This window comes from Ascaphus truei, chromosome 1 (assembly GCF_040206685.1).
Source record: "Ascaphus truei isolate aAscTru1 chromosome 1, aAscTru1.hap1, whole genome shotgun sequence".
NCBI lineage: Eukaryota > Metazoa > Chordata > Amphibia > Anura > Ascaphidae > Ascaphus > Ascaphus truei.
This window is the reverse complement of record NC_134483.1, coordinates 108,572,788-108,595,754: the sequence shown is the minus strand read 5'-3', so window position 1 is coordinate 108,595,754 and position 22,967 is coordinate 108,572,788. Positions and strand designations below refer to the sequence as shown.

At 36.3% G+C, this 22,967-nt stretch overlaps 1 protein-coding gene across 4 annotated transcripts in view; it reads left to right on the top strand.

The window, feature by feature from the left end:
- Positions 1–22,628, top strand: part of ARB2A (ARB2 cotranscriptional regulator A) — a 422,320-nt gene extending 399,692 nt beyond the window's left edge. For 3 of the 4 annotated variants that reach the window (XM_075593131.1, XM_075593147.1, XM_075593126.1), the window contains one exon: positions 19,668–22,628. In XM_075593131.1, the coding sequence (XP_075449246.1) occupies positions 19,668–19,810 (143 nt within the window). In that variant the 3' untranslated portion in view covers positions 19,811–22,628. Of the gene's footprint in view, positions 1–2,049; positions 2,167–19,667 lie in introns of those variants that run through there. The other variant, XM_075593136.1, reaches the window with a different exon arrangement.
- Positions 22,629–22,967: the final 339 nt, after the last annotated feature.

Sequence of the window (22,967 nt, the reverse complement as noted above, 5' to 3'; positions counted from 1 at the left end):
CCTCTGCAAGTACTTGTTCATATTGAATAGGGGCCTATCTAACTGGAGGGAGAGAACATTCTGATTTGATTCATAACACATAAATACATCTTCATGTGAAGGAGGGTTGGCAATAGACATACCTTTCAGATCTCTGTCCATGAACTCCTGGCTTCCTGTTTCAGTGAATCCAGGACATTACCACTTCCTTCTGCTGCGTTCAGTGGCTCGATCTGTCTATGTCTGGTCTTGCCAAGTCTGTTCTGTTCTTTCAAGTCTGAAGCTACAAAAAAACGTTATAACTGAATTATAAGGAAAGCAGATTAGGGCTATTTCACAAACATACTTGCTAACGATTTGATAGTTGTAAGGGTAGCACATGTTAAGCTCTTTTGTCCAGCATAAAAAAAGAATGTGTGCGTGCAATGCAAACCTTTAAAGGATTAAAGAAACTGCACCAAAGGTTTTTTCACCGTGCTCTGCTGCATCTATAGCACACAACAATACCTTTATATGTGTCTGTGGAAATACCCCTATATTTTTAGAAGAAGCAGGTGCACATGAACAGCTTTTTTTGCAGGGGAGCAAAATTGAAGTGAACTTTTAATGAATTACTCCCATTGTTTTTAAATGTGTAAATAAAGTTTGCAGAATCTTGGCATAAAATGGTGTTGGGAAAGATTTGACTGCAAGCAATATGGCACTGAAGGGGCTGCCACGTACGATTCTATTCTGTAGCACAATTCATACATCTTTTATAAGATTAGATCCTTTTTTTTTTTTTTTTAACATTTTATTGATTTTTGTTCAAAATATTCATCAATGAAATATAGAATTAAAATGAATTAATGATTAGTTTAAATATCTTATGTGAAAAGATAGCCATAAAATTAAATATTCGCATCGATAATGATTAGATATAATTTAAACAAACAACTAAATTATTAATTAGAAGCAGGAAAAAAATGAAAGTAAGAAAATGAGTCTAAAACAAAAACATATTTATGAGAATCTATGAAGCAATAATGTAGAACTAAAGCGAATTTGCATGAGATGATTTTTTTAGGTTTGCAAGTTCAAGAGCTGTCATAATCAAAGTTCATCCTGTGGCCCGTGGACCAAATTCTGCCAGCGACGGGCTTTGGAGTGGTCCTTGGACGGTCTGCTCCTGCTAATTGCATTGCAGTTAAGTGCAATTAAGCATGGTTAATATAAATAAATTGCAAAATGTAACTACCATATCTGTGGTTTCTTACATTACATTGCAATGCTCTTCTGGCCCTCCTATTTGTAAGAAACAAATTCTAATCCCGACCCTTTTGAAAAACTAGTTGAAGAGCCCAAATGATAAATTTGACTCACGGCAAGTAACTTTATCTGCCATCTTCTTTTCCTGGCTTCTCCTTTGAAAAGCCTACTTCTAAACACACAGCGAGAAAATAATGGATATTTATATGTACTGTAGAATGGTAATGATGTTATAGCGAACCTAACTACCAGCAGATAGAGCGCACCATTAGAAAAACATGTCACTGTGTACTGTTCAGCTACAGTATGTGTTTGAAATGTAGTAAATGACCATTAGTTGAACAAGATAGATTCCAGCGCAAACATAATTAAGAAAGGAAGGCAATTAGTTCTCAGGTTATTGTTACAGATGGGGGAATAATGTTTCAAAGTATCTAGGAGCAGATAATTCCCATGTTGGTAAAACTTTTGTCAGAGCTTTGCATAGGTTATGTTTGTTTGTTTCATCTCTTTGAAGGACATTATATTCCAACCTAATGACACAACCATCGTTTTTTTGTGTGATTGCCACCAGGAAATTAAATGTCATAAGAGTTCTGGTGCATGTGCTCCAGTGCAGCCCGAAGACATAGATTAAGACTGAATGTTAAAATAACTTTTTATTTTAATTTATGGGGGGGGGGGGGTTCAATATTTTTTTGTCGTCCATTGCACTGTATGAAGTTTGTGTAAAGATCTTAAAACTGTCAATGATGATGTGTGTATTTGTTAAGATGACTCTGGATTATATTATCATTTAATATCATTTTTTGTTTCCTTTAGGGCTACTATCTGTGTCAGATTATGAGTTTCTAGAGACAAGTAAAATGGCAACTTGTGTGTTCAACAGTGAGATGGCTAATAAACTATAAAATACTCTGGCACTGCCCTCAGAGGATAGCTGGTTGTTTGTTTGTGTTTTTTTTGTCATTGTTTATCCCCACAAGAAATCAGGGATAGACAAAAGAATACCAATGTTATTGCTTATATGGCCTAAACCGTGTAAGGTAATAATAAAAAAAAGTTTCAGGGGTCCCTGGTAGCAGCAGATTTATTTACAGAAATAAGAGTGTGACAAAAACGAGTTTCATGGAGACAGGCACGGGAATCTACATGGTCTTAGAAACTTCTGCGGAGGAAGTAAGTTGAGGGTTATTAATGGTATATGTTTATATTTTTGTTGATGTATAATGGTATTTATATAGCGCATAGCACCAACAATGTACACAGCCCTTTACAAAATTACAGTACAAGGTAAATAAATGACAAACAATAGGAATAAGTGCAACAAGTAAATGACAACCTAAGGCAAAAGAAGACCCCGCCCCAAAGACTTTGCAATCTGAGTGTTGGGCTTACAGACACAGTAGGAGTAAAAGTGCATTATTAGAAGTGCAGTCAGGGGAGGTCAAGTGCATCTGGAGTTCGTAGCAGAGACATAGAAAGCAAAAACATGCTATCGATCACTGTATATTTCCCACTTTGTGATCACTCCTATTTTTCACTTGGATGTCTTATGTTGTATTATATATATTTTTTAAAGCGGACCTCAAAACCCTTATTGAGTAACCATCATAAATACTTTAGACAACTAATCTGTCGTTTTTCAAGGGTAATAGTGGTACTGTATGTTCTGTCTCTCTGAGAATATAATGTTTCCTTGAAAGCAAAATTAATACTATTCAATAGTGTGAGTGTGTCTCATGAGATAAGTATTTTAGTGATGTTTCATTAAAAAAATGTGTTTCTTTTAAATAATCCTTGCACTAATTTAAAATTGCAAAGGCACTAAAGATTACATTGTGGGTAAGGGTTAAGATGGCTGCCTGTTACATAACTGCAAGTTGATGCTTCACAAGTGAAATGAAAAAAGCAACACATCGCTCTTAAAGAAAAAACACGGACAAGTCTAGCCATGGAAAGTATGTATTGGAGGCTGATCCATTGTATCACAGGCATAGTGCACTTACATACAATCTGCCGGCTTTCATGCCCACCCTCGTACTTTATGAAGAATAATTCTATAATAATAGTCATTGTTGAAGTACTGGGGTGGGTACAACACACGGATTGTTTGTAAGTCTGCTATGCCTGTGATCAGATGAATTTACCATCAATATTTTCACACCTTCCATAGTTTGACTTTTGTTTGTTTTTTGTTCAAGAGCTAGGCATTGTTTTTATATTTTGTTTTACTCATGTACGTTTTTCACCATCACGCCAATTTGTATTCACCAGTACAGAGGATGGCGGTGATTTGAGATTTCAGAGAAGGCTACCAAAGACTCCATTGAGCATTCATTTATCTTACCAGATGAATATTTATAAAGACAGATACAAAATAAATAAGTTCAAAAGAACAAAAAAGTATATTTTATTTACATTATTTTTTTTAACTCGGAAGAATATTATTAAAAATATGCAAAAAAATTATCCAAAAGAAAAACATAGAAAATAAAATAACAGTTCTTCATATAGTCATCTCACATAGTAAAAATGAAGGACTTATAAGTGAGGGCCTCCAAAATGAGTGACGTTTTTAAGCAGGTGTTGGAGGGGCTTTATGTGGGGCTATTTTACTTTTTCCCTCTCTGCAGCACCTCAGGGGTGTTCTCTCCTGTCACCCCTGCCACTCACCAACATTGCGGGGGTCGCTACCTATTGTCTGCACTGCGGCTGTATGTCGCCTTGCTGCACTTCCTGGTCGATACTCAGACTCTCCTTCCACACTGAATGCTAAACCCTCTGCTGCAGGACACTGCTCACTCCACCTCTGCTCTCTATCCTCCTCACATGGAACGCGACATACTATATATATATATATATATATATATATATATGTTGTCTTGAGTGGCAGCCGTTCAAATAGACTAATAGAATAAATGAGGAGAAACGACAAAAATATATTTGAACAAAAACATAATTTATTAAAACATGGTGATACTGCGCTACGCATTTAGAGCAATGCAATGTGCTTTTTCAAGGCTCTCCAAGGTAATAAAAACCCACCAAGGTATATATTTTTTTTTATATAAATATATATATAAATATTACTTGTGTGCACATTCACATGTCTCAGACAGGTCTACAACCCTGCTTTTCACCATTATCACCTAGAATACAGTGCTTCCACTGCAGCAAGGGATTCTGGGAAATGACATGCAAATGAGCACACAGTGCCACTTTTTGTCTCAAGCCCACATTACATGGACACCCTTAAGCCAATGCATTCTGCTTTAAACACAGCTTTTAAACATAGCCTGGGATGAGATGCAGAGCCAGTAAACCCACTCACAGACAGACTGGTTCGACCTTGTGGGTCTCTTCAGTGTGAGGTTGGTTGTACTGGCTTTGCTTGTATGAGACAGGAGTAGGTCTTCACCACACATTATTAAGGTTATGGTGAGTAAAAAGGTCACTTTGACTTCAAAGTTTCCATGTAACAATGGTTTTTCAGGCAAAAGGTGACACAGTGTGCTCATTTGCATGTTATTTCCCAGAATCCCTTGCTGCAGTGGAAACACTGTATGCTGGGTAATAATGGTGAAAGGCAGGTGTGCAAACCTGCCTAAGACATGTGGATGTGCTCACAAGCGAAAATGAATCCCACAATAACACTGGTATATCTGAATATAACAAGTTTATTATAACATCACATAAATATTACAACAATCTCTGGTGTCCCTCACCTCATAATATATGTGTAGAAACAATTATATATAGAAAACTAATGGCTAATGTAAAATAGGAGAAGACTATATAATCCTAAATGTATAAAAATAAAAAAAAACGAGAGATGAGGCATGTAATCAGCCTCATACCCTACAGATCGGCCAGTCCAATTATGGTCATGATGAAATAGAGCAACACCTAACATATGCAAAGCATAAATTGATTCTACTACACAAAAAAATAGGCAAACACTCAAACCGGTAAAGTACAGATAGACTGAAACAGCAAGCAAATGCCCTTTTAGGGTGTAGCCCTGCCGATAAAGGAAGGACAGTTCAAACAGTCTCCCCATACCACATAGGTACATATGTTGATAAGGTCCCAGTTGTAAGGGGAGGTATATTCGTTGGAAATCAGGGTCAGTGATAATTAGCCGCAGACAATCCTGGAGTTTAAGGAGCTGTTAGGGATGCTTGCTGTATGCCAATTCAGTGTTTGCGCGCGTAGCCTTCTGTCCGGCAGCACGAATATGAGGTCATCTCTTGATGAAGTGGGAACACAATGAGAGTACAGACAAACAGCCCCGATGCACGTTTCGCCTGTCCCGGTTCTTCGTGAGGCATGCTGCAAGAGTGACAAGCGGGTACATTTATACCACCGCCTCCCACATGATGTAGGACCTAAAAGAACGAAAAGCGCAAGGACCATCACAGCTGATCTGAGTATGAAAACGGATAGTTGAATGCCCCGATTGCAGGCTGATCTGCAGATTGGAGAAAATAGATGCAGATTAGACATGCAATAAACTGACAACCTTCATAGTAAACAGCCAATCCGATATCACTTAAATTAAACAGAGAACTGAGAGAGAAAGAGAGAGAGATACACTGACTGACTCCAAAGTAAGCAAAAATTATTGGTGAAATTTAATACCCATCGTTTCGGCTCTCACAGGAGCCCTTTTCTAGAGCTCGACGCAGCTATAACATGGAATAAAATACAAAGTGATAAAAGACCTGCCCAATGGGAAAAGCCCAGGTCCTGACGGACTACCGTATTCGTACTATAAAACCTTTGCTAACTCACTTATAGTATATAGCCAAAGTATGTTTAATACGGTGAGAGAATCGGGGAATTTTACTCAATATATGTCAGAAGCACACATTACGGTTATTCCCAAACCAGGAAAAGACAAATTAAATTGTGCAAGCTATCGTCCAATATCGCTTATAAATGTGGATGTCAAAATTCTCTAAAAGATATTAGCAAATAGACAACGAATATTTACCAGAATTGGTGAATTTGGATCAAACCGTATTTATACCAAAAAGAGAAGACAAAGATAACACTTGACGAATTATAAATATACTGAACCAGGTCAATAAAACGCAGATCCCAACTATGATTTTATTCATCGATGCAGAAAAAGCATTTGATAGCATACAATGGAATTTAATGTCTAAAATGCTCGATCGTATAGGTACAGAAGATACGTTTAGGCAATATATAAAAGCACTATATAGTAACCCATCAGCAAGGGTCAAGGTGAACGGACAAGTCTTGGATACGTTTAAAATACTTAAGGGTATGAGACAGGGTTGTCCACTGTCCCTGTTGATTTTTGCTCTAATAATAGAACCATTAGCAGAAACAATAAGGAACCACCCAGATATTGCAGGGGTAAAAATAGGTAATAAAGAACACAAAATTGCATTATATGCGGACGATGTTCTTTTAATAATAACAAACCCATTAATATCGCATTGATAAAGTGCAACGCGCACGAAACGCGTAGGTGGTCTGTTACACCTCTGTTTTTAATGGACAAAATAAAGCATACCTTTTTTATACCACTTTTTGACCCACTCTCCTGCTATGGACTATATCTCCAATTTTGACCTTTAATATCGCTGCCAAATATAATGAACGTACTGGATAAATATAGTTTAGCATCTAACTTTAAAATTAATAAAACAAAAACTGTGGTATTAAATATAAATCTCCCAGTAGGGATAGCAGCCCAAGTCAAAGAACATTTCCCTTTCGAATGGAAAAGCAAAAGTATAAACTATCTAGGCACGAATATAACACCAAAAGTAGAAGATCTGTTCCAGGCCAATTATATCCCATTGGCAAAAATAATAGAAAATGATCTAAAAGTGTGGAATAAATGTATTATATCGTGGATAGGCAGGGTTCATTTTAAACAAATTAATGTATTGCCAAGGCGTATGTATCTGTCCCAAACTATCCCAGTAAAGATCTCCAAGCATTATATTGCAGCGCTTCAAAGTAAAATCAATAAATTTATTTGGGAATTCAAAAAACAAGGACCAATATCAAAACACTACAAAGGCACAAATCGCAAGGTGGACTTAGTCTACCAAATATTAATAAATATTATCTTGCTACACAAGTTAATACGCTGTTGAATGGTATCATTGTACTGAAAATTAACTGTGAGTAGAAATTGAAAATAAACACAGTAAATAAATAGAAACAAATAAGCTCCCCATGGCTCAAGAAGACAGAACGCCCTAAAGGCCATTATGAACCCCCTACCATCAGAGCTACACTGTGTGCCTGGGATGAAATATCCAAGGATGAGAAAATGACTACATTTCCATCCCCTCTGACCCCAATATGCGGTAACCCTGATTTTCTCACAGGGTTGGACTCAAAAACATTTACAAAATGGACTCAGGCGGGTTTAATTAGATTGGTAGATCTGATGGAAGTGGACAAGATAAGACACTTCAAATATTTTCAGGGTCAATTTGAATTCAACTAGGGTGAGAGATGGCAATATATGCAAATATGCCACTATATGAATACAATATATATATATATATATATATATATATATATATATATATATATATATATATATATATATATATATATATATAGTACATATATATATATATATATATAGTAAGGAGTCTAAATCCCATTGAAGTAGTGTTTCTTTTGCTGGGTGCAGGTGGACACAATATATCATATATCTACTGAACCCTGATTGAAAACAGTATTGAATCTAAACCAGGTTTCGCATTGGCATGGGAAAGAGTTGGGTAGGGCATACGCTATACACGAATTAACATAAATGTGGGATAACGCCAGTACTTCCTCTATATCAAGAAGTATTCTAGAAAATACATATAAGATAATCTGCAGATGGTACTATACACCACACACAAAAAAACCTAAAAGAATGCTATCCAGGGACTGCCAATAAATGCTGGAGAGGCTGCGGAGAGTTGGGAACAATGCTACATATTTGGTGGGACAGTAAGAAAATGAGGAGGTTTTGGAATCTGATACTAGAACAGGTTTTCAAGATTGCTAAAACCAGAATTCCAAAAGACCCGAGTGTTATACTGTTAAACAGAGAATGGGTCGAAGAACACAAAATTAAGAAATCATTACTAATACATATGCTAAATGCAGCAAGATGCGCCGTCACTGCTAGTTGGAAAAAACTAGAGGCACTCAATATAGAGCAATGGGACTCGAGAAAAGGGAGGTTATGAAAATGGAACAATTGTCATATATAATTAAGAATACAATGTCAAAATGTGAAGTCCTTTGGACACCATGGATAGAATATATAGATAATAAGGCCGTGGAAGTGGAAATATAAAGGGAAAAGAACTACCAAACCTAGGATACTAAAAGATTATTCTGATTAATAATATAGGGTATGGCTTGTTTGTTATTGTTCTGTGGATGTCTATTATTATTATTATTATTATCATTAGTTTTATTTTATATATTATATAGTTGGATACAAGGAATTTATGATAAATTTCAATTTTGTACTGTAAATTGTTTTAATGCTATAATATTTACTGTCGAATATGATGTTAATTTAATATTGTATGAATGTTTTTGTTTGTATTATATATGTTAATTGTCATAAAATTGAAAATAAAGAATTTACAAAAAAATTAAAAATCCCATATACAGTACCCAAATCAAATATAAATGCAAGCAATAAATGCTATAAGACCTCCAGTTGCAACACGTTTGAACTTGACAGTGGTTGTCAACTTATGTAACACAAATCATATAAAACATCTGTATGCACTATGGTTTCATATGCAACAATTATTTAATCAAGGAATTATATAGCCCACCAATTTAGATTGGATATGTGAGGAATACAGTCAGTGGATAAGTTGCATATTATACAATGTCATCAAAACGTTTCACATTCAAATAGAAGCTAATAGAAAACTGCTAGGAAATAAATACTCTAGTTGTACTTTCTTTTTTTTAGTATAGATTCTCGGTTTTTTTTCAACTTTATATTCTTATTTCTTTTATAAACCAACAAAATATAACATTACAGAATTTTGAAATATGCATATAACATAGGGGGGAGGGGGAATTCAGGGATACAAAAGTGAAAGGGAGAGAGGTGGGGGGGGTAGGGGGTGGGCTGATAGGGACATGGCACAACAGTTACATAGTTACAATTTATTCTGTGCAGTACTTGTTTATTTTCCAATATTATTATTCAATAGAACACTATTTTACTCGGTTCTTCCAAAACAGCATCACAAAACCATCGGAACTGCTACACTCATTACAACACACAAACCTGATACCCATCCCGGGGCTGCCAGCCACAAATCAACATAGTCTAGAGTTCCAGGTTAGATTCCGCGTTTTAAATTAAATTTGCTTTTCTTTTAGTCTCTATTTGAATATGAAAAGTTGCGGTAATTATTATTCTTGCATTGTATAATAAGCAACTTTTCCAGAGACGAATGTTCTCGATGCAACTTAAAAATTGCAGCAGTTAGTCTTCCTTAATCACCATAGCCTTCACATTAAACCCCTCTCTTCATCTCTTTTTCATACCTAACTATGCATAATAGGTGTCAGAAATAATGTGCTGGGAATGTGGGAGCAACTTTAATATATATTTTTAATATATAGATCTGTGTAGCATTTTAGGCAAAGCCGTGTAATAATGTCATATTAACTATCACATTTATATTAATTGTTCCTTATTTTTCTGTAACAACCCATATATGCAGCGCTTTACAGTAAAAGTACCCTGAATATTTAAAAATACACAAAGGTAATATAGACTATTAGAGATATAATTACTTCACATAAATGGAAATACAAGGAAAAAGTGAATCTCTTCCCCAAAGTGCTCACAATTTGATATATTTAGGTGTATAGATAATATTTCATAACTTCTCAACATGCTTACAATTTATGGATACCTATTACAGCTTAAGAACAAAGAAATACGTAGTTTTTAAAAAAAAAATTATATATATATATATATATATATATATATATATATATATATATATATATAAAACACACAGAAAAGAACTAAGACAATCCCCTGACAAGCACTCTAAAATATACCACAAATGTAATTAAATTAAATTAAACTGATGTGTAAAGAACTGGATGCTCCTCAAGTGCAGAAATTGAACAAGGTTTTATTTAGAACAGCAACAAACGTGAACTTGTTTAAAAAACATAAACACACAAATGGCAGCTTCTAAAGAATATGAAACAGGCACTGACTCTGACTCCTAAAAAAATATATTTTATATACCAAAATTAACTAGTAATCAAATAACTAGAATGTGTCCAAATTATAATATTACACAAATCTAAGTTAATGAAAAGACACCCTTATATATATATATACACCATAATACTGAGTTAAGTTATGGTGAGTAAAAAAAGTGACAAAAACCCTCCACAGGAAAGCAAATATGCAAATACAACTGAGCATACAGTTGTATTTGCATATATATATATATATATATATATATAATCACAAATAATATTACATACTGTCAAATCTAATTTGTTGTCATGGTGTGCTGAGTGTTTATATCTTGGCTGTTACTATGTCATCCCCGAACCCCTATCCTAATGACAATTATTCGTGTGTATTTCTGAACAATACAATTTTACGTGCGTGCATCCTATATCACCCTGATACATTCCAATGGGGTATTGATCAATGTGGAAACTTTGTGCATGAGATTGGCTGTAAATTATAAATAACATTCCCTTGAGTCACAGAAACTACATTTCTTCTGGGGTATCTGCAGGTAAAGATGTTGGTGGGAAGGTTATTAACTTGATGATTGCACGACTGGTATACTTGACCCACAGCAGTGAGCGCTGTCCATAAAATCACAAAGACAAGTCTCCCTCGCCTGCCTTTTCCAGCAATGTTCATCAGCGCAAACCACCATAAGGTCACTCTAATAAACACAGGGTCACTACGTGCCACATCAATGTAAATGCAGTGTGGAAGACTTTCTCTTTTCCTTTTTTTTTTTTTTTTTAAATCTGTAAGGCTGAGAGGATGAATGAGTGACATTGTTAGTAAGAAATAATGTTATAAATTGGTCTGGTGACATCAGAGATCACAAATTGATTTTTTTGGGGGGCAATCGGACAGCAAATGCCACCATAAACTCCAGTGCATTTCTTTAAAAAAAAAAAAAAAAAAAAGAATTACATATAACATTTACTGTGTTTTATTAAATCTGTTATTGATCACTCTTTTTTTTTCATTTTACTGAAACGTGTATGTATGCACACATTATATATATATATATATATATATATATATATGTAGTGCATATGTATGTATGTGGGGGCATATATTTTTTTATATACAGTATATATATATTTATTTTTGCTTTTATATGTGTGTACATTTATATGAATATAGTTTGTATGTATATTTTCTGCATGGAAAAATAAGCATAATTTTAAAAAGATCAGAAATGTAAATGTTTACTTTTCCACTAGTTAAATGTCAGTAAAAATCTAATATCATTCTGTAAAACTCGACTCTTGTCACCTCTTAAAAACTAAGCAACTATGTCTTGAAGGGTAGCTGGGATGGTCTGTAGATTGGCATTGAGATACATAGCCTCTCACCCTGAGGTCACCAGTTCAAATCTGGCTCTCTGCAGGAGTGACTGAAAATCATTAGCATTTTATAAAGCTGCTTGGTGACCCTTAAGAAAGGGGTTGGTCATCTCGGTCCCATTCCCAGTGGCCCACATCCCAAAACCATCATCACAATTGGAACCTTTTAGAGAGGCCATGGATTAATGAACATTAAGACTGAAGTACCTTCTTACCTTTTAAAAATCTCTCTCAAGATAATGGCTCCGGGACTTTGTTTGGGTGGCATGTGGAAGCTTGCATTAGGGCTTTCAACGTTAACAATGTCACACACTAAATGAAAGATATGAGTGACACCAGATTTCTTTGTTCCCTACAATTGACATTGTTTACTACTCTTCTGCTTTTATGCTCTGTAGGTTCTGGTACAGTACATTTATTGTCTTTGGGTTTTGTTCATTTCTTTTTTTTGCATACGTATGAAACGCTATGACCTAAGCTGAAAAACTTGCACTGCTAATCAGGACCGAGGATTTGCATAAGTTTGAAGTAGAAAGCATCGTCGTCAAAAACACCAATACATATTAGCACTATATATTAGCACAATACGAGTATCGTTGGACACAGTGAATGAAGAAGAGCCAAGTAAGGTTCAAAAGCTTGTATACTGTAGAGTAAACCATTGTTGGTACAGTTAAAGGTTTCATACTACCTATTTTTTAACTTTCTTTTCACATAACTTAAGGCAGTGGTGCTTAACCCCAGTCCTCAAGACAACCCCCCGCCCCCCAAACGGTCCGGTTTTAAGGATATCTCTGCTTTAGCACAGGTGAATCAGTCTTCAACTGATTGAGTCACCTGTGCTGAAGCTGGGATATCCTTAAAACCTGTCCTGTTTGGGGAGTTTGAGGTCTGGAGTTGAGCACCCCTGACATAAGGAACCAATGCAGCTAAAATGATTTATTGTACAGATGCAAATATAATGGTATAGCTTCAGCAGGTAATATAATATATGTTTTTGTATGGCACGACAGTGTACGTAGCACTGTACATAGTGCAGAAACAATGAGTCCCAGCCCCGTAGACCTTACAATTTCTAAATGTGGTGCCTGAGATACAAGGAGGATGAGTGACTTGTCCAGAGAGCTGACATTTGGTTTCAAACATTGTTCACTCACTTCAAAGGCCGTGACATTACCACTGAGTTACTCCTTCATATTTATTGATTAGCACATACCTACCTTGTTTTAACCCCATGGCTTCCAGAGGCTCCTTCAACTCATCGACGGTCAGCCAAGTGGTGAAATTAAGTGTTAGCAACAAATGTAACATGCTCTGACCATGCAAGATAGCATTTGAGCTTTATATTTCAACTTCTGCACATTCATACGTTAGGCATATTATGGTTGTGGTACATACAAATTAATCATACTTAATGTTATGTGAATAATTAATCTGCAATATTTGTTGCAAATGCACAACTTTGCATGCTAAAGTGCAGAAACATGGAAGATAAAAAAACTACAATAAAATTCTGATATCTGTGTTCGTGTACTATAGATGAAAAGGATGTGAACTGATTTTTCTTTATTGTAGTTTATTTTGATGCAACTTGAGCGGTGTACCCTAATATAAATAAAAATTGCACTTCAGAGGGAATAACAGTACCATAAACTAAAGTATTATTGCTTAGTATCTGGACAGAGAAATCCCTGGAGCTACAGGAGGTGAATTTTTTGCTGAGTATGATGCAATAGAATATCAGAGTCATGTTGGTGAATATAATCATGCTGACATCTCTAGAGTAGGTAGTTGCTTGGGTAAATTAAAGCTGCAGTTCAGTCTTTTTTTTTTTTTATTTAGTTTTTTACTTCAATAGTTTCATGTGGGCAATCTCTAATTACCTAAAGAACTGCATAGCTGCCGGTCAATTCGTTCTCCGTCTATTGATCGGCAAAGTTTGGTGACATCTTTAAATATGGGTAATGTAAATACCTTGCTATAGGAATAAGCATGCTTGTTAAAATAGAATACAAGAAAATTGGTCTTTCAAAGTTGTTTTTTTTTAAAACAGAAAATGCTAAAAGTATTTTTTCTTACTACAGAACTGATTTATTAAAAAAAACACACATGCAGGATATTGACTGTACTGCAGCTTTAAGGGTGGCATAGGATGAAAATGCAATGTAGAGGTTGGGGACATTATGATAAAATTATAATTGGAGATCAATCAAGAAACCAATGCAAAAATGCAGGGAACCTGGGGTAGAATGGGGTGAGATTGGCTAGGTAGACGAAATCTCTGACTAATACAGAACTGAATGATGAATTTGGAATTTCAGAAAATTACTAGTTGGGATGGGGATGGAATATTCCTATTAGCTAGGCAAGTTAAATATTGTTTTTTTTTTTTACTGGTAAACTGTATTAGTTGAAGAGATGGTTTAACAGAAGGAACATCAAAGTTTCATTGTAATCAGAAAAATAACTTCGCAGAACATGTAATCCCACAAAATTAAGCATTAGATGTAAATGCAAGGCCCCCTCATTGTATGTCTCCTGCAAACAAAAAATAGCATGATTCACAAAAACAGACCTAGTTGCTTCAAATATGTTTTATTGTTCAGCCTGTAAATAAGGACATATCAGTTAGCAATTTTGTTGTGGAATTTGCAATTATGAACAGTAATTCAGAAAATAATAGACTGGCCATTGCTACACTTATTCAAAGGAAGAATATGTATTGCAGTATGTTACATGGGACTGCACTAATTCATGATGTAGTCAACAAAAATGTGAACCAATGATCGTGATTACATAAGTTTAATGAGTTCATCGTGCTTTAAAATCAGGAAGGCTAATGTATTGAAGTGGTTTTTCAAAAGTAGTATTCATGGCAACCCACAACTTTGGGGGCGTTTTACTTTCTATAGCTCCCCATAATGTGTGATGTCACTGTGTGCAGAGCAGGAGGTGCCCAACCTTACACAGAAAAATGACCCCCTTATTCCACAGGTAGGTCTTCTGCGTGGTCTTGTTTCTTTTACTAGGGGCATACATATTCCATATGATGTCATTTGCCACTAATTGACAAATGGGTAATGGTACGAAACGAATAACAGACCGTATTGGGCAGAACTTAGGGTGAAAATGACACTTGTACTGTAGAGATTATCAAATTTGAAGTTATTTTTCAAACATATAATTTAAAGTGACAAATTCTAAATTTCTCATAGGTATTAGACAACAGTTCAGGCTAAGCAGTGTCATCCACCATGATCAAGAAAGTAATGTCATGAGAAGAAACCTCTCTCTTCTGTTTTATTGAATAGAATATAGAAACTGGGCTTCCAGAGAACAACCCATGGTACAGAGATAATGTGTGCGTGTTATCACATACACTTTACAATTAAATTAGTGCCATCTATAAAATCAAGCGAGCTTTGCTCGTTTTGTATCCATAGCAAATTAAAAATCAAGGCCAAACTTTACCAAGACTAGATTCTGCTAGGAAAATAAAATACTTGCAAGTAGCCTTTTCATTTGAATCATCCAGCCTTCTGAATTTGATTCCTGAGTAAGAGTTAGGGCTCGCCTAAAAAATATATTCAAGTGTTGTGCAGTGCTTATGGCCACATGGGCATGGCACACTGTATTGGTGAGTGAGAGGGCAAAGCTAGGACACGGATGAAGAACACAGCTGTTAGGATACTTATCATTAAGTCATTAGCTGGCGCTTTGAATGGTACTTCTAAACATGGAAGAAACATTTCAGACAGCAAATCTTCAATTATGTTGAATTGAGAGCTTTGTATTAAAACATTTACATGAAATCCTTATTTTTGTTCTTCTTTGTTATCAGCCTTGTGCTGAGACTTTGACCAGTCCCAACTTTACATCTGAACCATTCTGCTATATCTTCCTGTGTGCATGTTGGCCTCTCTTCTCCCCTCCACCTCGCTCAGCTGCTGCAGTAATGTCTTTATTGTGTTCTACCAGATTGTGATACTGTCACAAAACTGTTGCTAGGCAACAAATGTGGTTACCAAGACTAAGCGAATAGCTGAAGGGAAAGAGAAGTGTTGCACCATTGTCGAGTAACCATAGCAATGACCTACTATTACAGAATAAAGAATTAACATTAACAATGTTAAAGTATGAAACGTATGCAATGATTCATGTGTGTGCCAACCAGTCTCAAATCAGAATGAATGCTTTGCTGTATCTCGGGGGATATTTCAACTCTGTCTGGACTTTTTACCTATGCTCTCAAGTTTGATTTGCCACTCTCACTCCTAATGCATGGGTTTCCTTGGGCAATTTGTGACCGGGATCTTTTCGTGGTAGGTGTAGTCCTCTCACCCATGTCTTGGGTGACATATCTTCACCATGTCATGCTCCCTTTCTCTTAGAAGGCTGCCTATGAAGTATTAACAGATGGAAAAGTTGCTTGGCACATCCGAATCGGCTTGTATTTCTGAAGGTCCTGGATTAATAGCATAAACAATGCTTTACTATTAGCACGATCAAACCATACTCCGACCTTGCATTATTTGCAGATGATGAGCTCAAATACATGCCTTGTATACCTATGACCTATCGCCCACTTTGAATACATTTTCTGTAGCAGGTGGAAATATTTTCCTTCAATGTTAAGTCAGTGTCGACTGTTTATGCATTTATTATTTTAACTCCTTCCGTTATAACACAACGAGTGCCGGTTTCTTCAGCAGTGATGGTGTTAGAGGTAGACATCCTTGATATAAATGCTGATCTTGGAGAGTGAAACTCCTTGTTGCATTTGTGGAATTTGAGAACTGCTGGCAAGGTTTATTTCTTATGAGAGCAGGGGGAAAGGAGGGGGGGAGAGAATCCTTGTGCATGTGAGCAGCTGAGACCCTGACATACAGTACTCAGCCTTCCTCAGATAGACCTGCTGGTGAGTAGTGTTCACAAGCCAGATGCTAGTCCGTGTGTGTGGTGGAACACACAGCCTAGGAAGCACCTTATGGTGTGTGGAGTTTTCTTTTAGAATGCATCAGAAAGAAAACATATCTAAATGACAGAGTAGAACACGGAAATCTGGTGCTTCCAGGAGCGGGGTGTTGCCATAGTGTGTTTTTGTTTTCTATGCAGTGTACAATATTTTTCTATTTTTTACAGATGTTTGTAAATAATCTCCCAAACGGTTCCAACATACAGTATGAACACGTGACTTCTACTGTGTCATTTAGCTTTCATTTTCAAGGTGAAAAAAGTTCTACTTTGTTACCGCCGCCCATTTGGAAATAAATACAATATTATAATGCATGTTTATTTCTATGGCACCAACATGTTCCGGAACGAAATATGTCTGGTTCTTCTGCGTAGTCTCAAAAATTCATGCTGATAGTACTCAAACACAACCTGAACTCAGACATGTACATCAGAACAATAGAGGTTTCTGACAGGATTCTGCCCATCCTGTCTCGGACACGTGAACACGCTCATACATGTTCTTTATCATCGCTGCACATTGTATGGTTGTGTGTTTTTGTCACTTTTTTCTCACCATAATGTACTTGTGTGTCCACGTTTTATTGCTATAGTTCAGACGTATAAACAAAATTCAAAATGTTTAGTACAAAGGGGGTGAACAGTGATTGCAGAGGGTTTAAAAAAAAATTCTGTCAGGTTTAAACAGTGAGATGTGGCTACTTGAACTATATTCCATTTCAATTGAATAGAACTATATAGTATCTATTTGCCCTTAAAAAGAACGTGAAACTGTATATTTGTTAAAAAAAACAAAACATTTTTTAAATATATAGAGATAGATAGATACAGTGGGTGTGCAAATAAAAGGTAATGGTACTCTGTGTCCCCTGGTATCCTCATACTTCAACCGCTGGTTGTGAAACAATAGTCTGACTTTTAGGGCCTTATTCAATGTGGTCCAAAATTGCACCAAAACAGAACATTCAAGTCAATGGCAGTTTTCTGCCGAAGTGCAACCGTCTGCTTTGAACCATATTAAATGAGAACTGGAGGTAAAAGGCCATCAGAATAATATATCACGTTGTCATAAATAGTATTGCTGCTTCATTGAAAACTTCTCTGCCACATTTAGCATGGGAGACAACTTTTATTTTTTCTAACAGAGGGAGGTTTGTCCACCCCATACCCTTTCACCCATTACGTTTTCATTCTCTTCTCCGCCAGGCTCCCAACTCTCTTTACTTTTCAGTGCGGCCCCCATTTTCCACATCCCTCCCCCCCCCCCTTATCTCTTTTTTTCCCCCAAAGCCACATTTCAATTAGTTTTTCCTAACTGCATTTCTCTCCCCGTCTTTCCCCTACCGTTCCTTCCTCTTTCCAGCTTCCCCATTGTACCTTGAGTTAATTTACCCAACATTCTATCATCTCCCATTTCCTCACAGTGTCCCATTCCTGCGGACACTTCTCCTCTCCTATCCCCCTACACCTTCTTCTATTTCACTCTTTTCCCTACACTCCTCTTGTTTTCCCTTGCACCTTTAGTTTGCTCCAATGTGGAATTAGCTCTTTTCTTGGAATGAAAACATAATCTATCCCCAAATCTCCAGAGGTCAGAGAAACAATAGAATAGCAAAATAATGCATTCTTTTTTGAAGGCTGAACAATGTAATAACATCAATAATTGAGTATAAATGGGGGGGGGGGGAAACTGTTCTGTGCGATTTATGTTTATGTATTATTCTTTATTCCTGAGATACTGAACCCTGAAAAACTGGATTCCAAGGATGGTTTTAAATAATCACCAAAGAAACCAAACAAACAAACAAGAAAATAGCAGTAACTTAATCTGGAGACAGTATTATAAATAAATAAAATGGTTATTCTTGGCCAACAAGGCTATGTCATAATGTGTTTAGCTTACAGACTCACAAATCTATCATTTGATATGTAACATCACCAAAGCATTTGTTTAATGTTCTAAATCTATACGTTTAGCTGTATTATTGGCCTGTTATTAATGCACACCATGTCCTATTATCTGCCTGCTTGTTTTTATTCCTAAATCCTGTTATTGTAAAATAGAACATGCCTACACTCCAAATTTCTCAGAAAAATATCCAATTTAGTTCAAGTGCACTTTATAGTTTTAACAATACTAATATTTGGTGGGAATTGCTATTTCTATTTTAGAGCAGTTACTTTATTGGTACTCAATTTTGGGGAGGAAATTAGAGATTGTGTTAACTTTCAACAAATCTGAATGTTCTCTGCACAGTAACTCCGTTCACTTCTAGCACACCTGAGTAATCTGTGTGTACATCTTTAAACATATTTAAGTACTCAAATGACATACCTGTTTTATTCCCTTAAGAAGTAATGAGAAAGCTGTGTATGTAATCAAATGCATACAGTGGTATAAAAGGTAGTACTGTGCCCTCTCATGAAATACTAAGCCTGTTAAAAATTGGGGAATGTCTTTCTCACTTTAGAAATATTTACATCATATTTATATTCTAAAACAGAAAGAGGGGGGTGTCTGGTTAAACATAAATTCTAATTTTCTCTAAAGAGGAGGTAGATCTATATAGGTTTCTGAAGAAAAAAAAGTAGTGTTGCCAAGGTTTCAAATATAAAAAAAAGTCGTTTTACTCAGTATCACTAAAGCACCCTACTTTCCCCAATAAATGCACATTGTATAATAGAGAGTTGTTAAAATTTAAAAAAAAAGTGCTGAATAGTCTGAGTACCTTTAATAAGCAGATCCCCACTTCCCACAATGTGCTGAGACACCTTTGACCTCTTTAACTCATTCACTGCCCTTTCTTCTCCTCTTTCCCCAGGCACAGAGCGCCATGAGATGACTTCTTGGAAGAGTTTCCACTCAATCTTCAGGTTCTTCACTGAAGCCTTGAAAGCCAAGAGCACTAAAGTCAAACCGGCAGCCACAAGGCGCTCCAACAGAATCAAGCATGAAGAGTTTTGAGAGAGGGTGGCGGAGGGGGCAGATCATCTTCCCAACCTCTCCCCATGCTGGGTTTTACCGTCTCTCCATCCTCATTAGATTGTTTTCTTCCTAGAGCAGAGGGTCGTGATGTATACATTTTAAATAGCGTTTTGCATTATTTCTAGATAAGTGCAACTGTCAAAGCAATATGGGTTCACTGGTTGTGCTTCCTGTGGACTGTTGCTTGGAGTTTGTGCTGCCCATCAGAACACAGATTAAGTCTGACAGCAGTACTGCTCGGTGCAGCTCTAATTGCCCTGACATAGCCCTACACTGAGCTCATGCCACAGCTTGTCTACTACCCCCCAGTGCCCAGGGCTGTGCTCACTCTGTACCTCTACTGTCTGACCTGCTTAACCCCTGCTGTGCTGGGTGCGATCTCAATGCCTTCACAAATCAAGGAAGAAAACATTTTAACATACAAGCCATTCCCTCTATTTTATATATTTACAGGAGCATGATTGCTTTATGATTTTTATGTAGGTTTGTATAGTACGTATAACCCCTTCAGTGCCAGACAACCAGTGATCCACTTGCAAGGCAATGCACAAGGGTTGTTGGCTTCAGCGCCTAAGGAGTTAAGGTTGAAAACAACAAGAGAAGTCGTGTAAATGAGGTTTTTAGATGATTGTACACACAGGTCCGGGGCTGCAGTGATGATGTGTTCACCAGATCAATTTTTTTTTGCATGTTGTCATTAGCAACTTTTTATGTTCATTTGCTGTATGTTTCTTAATACTGAATATCGCTTCAAACCTGCCTGTATATAGGATGGGAGTTTATAACTTTTAAGCAAAATTACTTAAATATTAGTTTATTTCTACACTTTAAAATACTGGGATCTTCAAACTGGGTTTTAATGCTAAGTGTGAACTGCATATTTCAGGTAGAATTTTCAACATTATGGATCCTGTAAACCCCATTTTTTTTACTCTAAGAAAAGGTCTATTTTAAGATAGGTCAGAAATGGTGGGTTACTTTTTTTTTAATCGTATATATTATATTAGGATGGTGGTGGAAATTAAAATACATCAATTACATTTGCATACACCAGTTTCTGTAAAACCAATCCTATTTACACCAGCTTAAACCATATATGTTGTTTAGCTATTGAGAAAAGTATCAGGATTCTGGTTCATGTTAATAAGACCATAAAAATGTAATTATATGTATTGGTATCTCCACTGGTTTAAGGCCGCTGACCTCTATTTTCATGGGAAGCCGGCCTTTAAAACCCAGAATCATCTCTTTGGACCTTATTTTGCAAAGGATTTTCTCACTGTCAGAAAATATGATTTCAACATGAGAAAATCAACCTATCCTTTTACTAACTGGACTATTTTCTTGATCACACACAAACACTGTGAAGAGTACACGCAAAAACCTGTCATTTGATATGTATAATAGTTTTTTTCTTAATCCCCAAACTTTTTTTTTTTAATGTTCCATATTGATATTTGTATTATATGTCTGGTATTAATGTACACTGTGCTATATCGCCCTGCTCATTTTTCTTCCTAACTCATGTTATTTGAGACTATGAAATGTTTACTCCTCACATTACTCCGAAATCAAGAAATTAAATATTCACCGCAACAAACTGATACACATTATTGTATAGTTTCTTGTGAGGGTGAACCAGTTTTTAACGTGTCCAATGAACTTCAAGAGCTCCGGTCCTAATTCTAGTCTAGTTGTAATAATGATAATTAATTGTGATCTTTGCTTTAGTGCACACGATTTAAACACACGTGATGCCGATTTGCACGATCAAAATAACCCCAGATTAAACCCCCTGAGTTTTAATTTAAATCGGCTGATGAGTGTAGCGGTGCATGAGGTGTGTAACCCTGTGAGTGCAATGTGCAGGTCCTGGGAGCATTGATTGGGTTAACTAGAAAACCTGCAATAAAGAAAAAACAAACAGTTGTATTATATCAAATGCAGGGATTCAAAGGAAGAGCCAGATCAGTCGTGGTGTGTGCCAATCCCATGTTATTTGGTCTGCAAATTGCATATGCTACACCTTTTAATAGTATCATTATTCAAATGACTATGTACATAAACGAATCTCTACTGGTACTGTATGTTAGTGGTGTATTGTTACCCATGTCTCCCTTTTCACTTTGCTTATAGTAAGGTTAAATAACCCCAGTAACATTGTATGGGATATTCAGTGTTCTCATGTTACCAGAGTGGGAAACTTGTCTTCATGTTAATGTTGCACATATAGGGAGAGGTCCGTGTGCCCTTCACAGAGGCTGTCTGCTAACAAGGCAGACCGTGCGGCTCCTGGGGGCTCCCTGATGCAGGACTGTGTGTGGTTTCACATCCTCTATGGATCCAAACCTTGTCTCTGATAGTCGATGTTATTTCGTGGTCTTTTTCTCTGGCCACATTCATGCTGATGTAGCCATCACCTGGACCGTACCCATCAGCCTAAAAATACATCGACGTTTTATTTGTTTTAAACAATAATATTATGTGTTTTAATCTTTAACATGGTTATGCTCTTTGCCCATGCTTACAACATATGAACTGTTTCTTGAAATCATATATTTGCATTGAAGGTGCCAAATATCTCACATTTTAGTTCGTTTTTACGTTTCGATTTTGGGGGGGGGGGGTATACGGATATTTTAATGTTATTTTGACTACAGCCTTTTTGTATGTTCCTTCCTCATGCTCTTGATTGACTTGTGATATTTGCGTATGTTAAGATTTGTAAACCACAGGAAGTTCCTACACATTGTTAATTTCTGTGTACACTGAATACAATAAAACCTTTTCTCTTGTACTATGACCTTATTCTTTCTTTCATCAGTTTCATGCCATGATATCTTATTTATGAAGGAGGCATTATTCAGGCATTAATAAAACAACAGGAATGAATGAATGGTGCTACAGCACACAACACAAATAAAGCCGAGTTATCTTTAGGTTGATATTTTTCCAGGCTCTGTTTTAGAGAACTTTTTACATTCTCAGGTGCCCCAATAACGGGAGAGTGTATGTGTTACTTTCTGTGAAACCATACAATCGGTTTCATTTATTTGTCTCGCCCCTGATATTGAATTATATGTACTCTAACGTTATATGAAATTACGGAGAAGTATATGTCCTTCTAAACTGCACC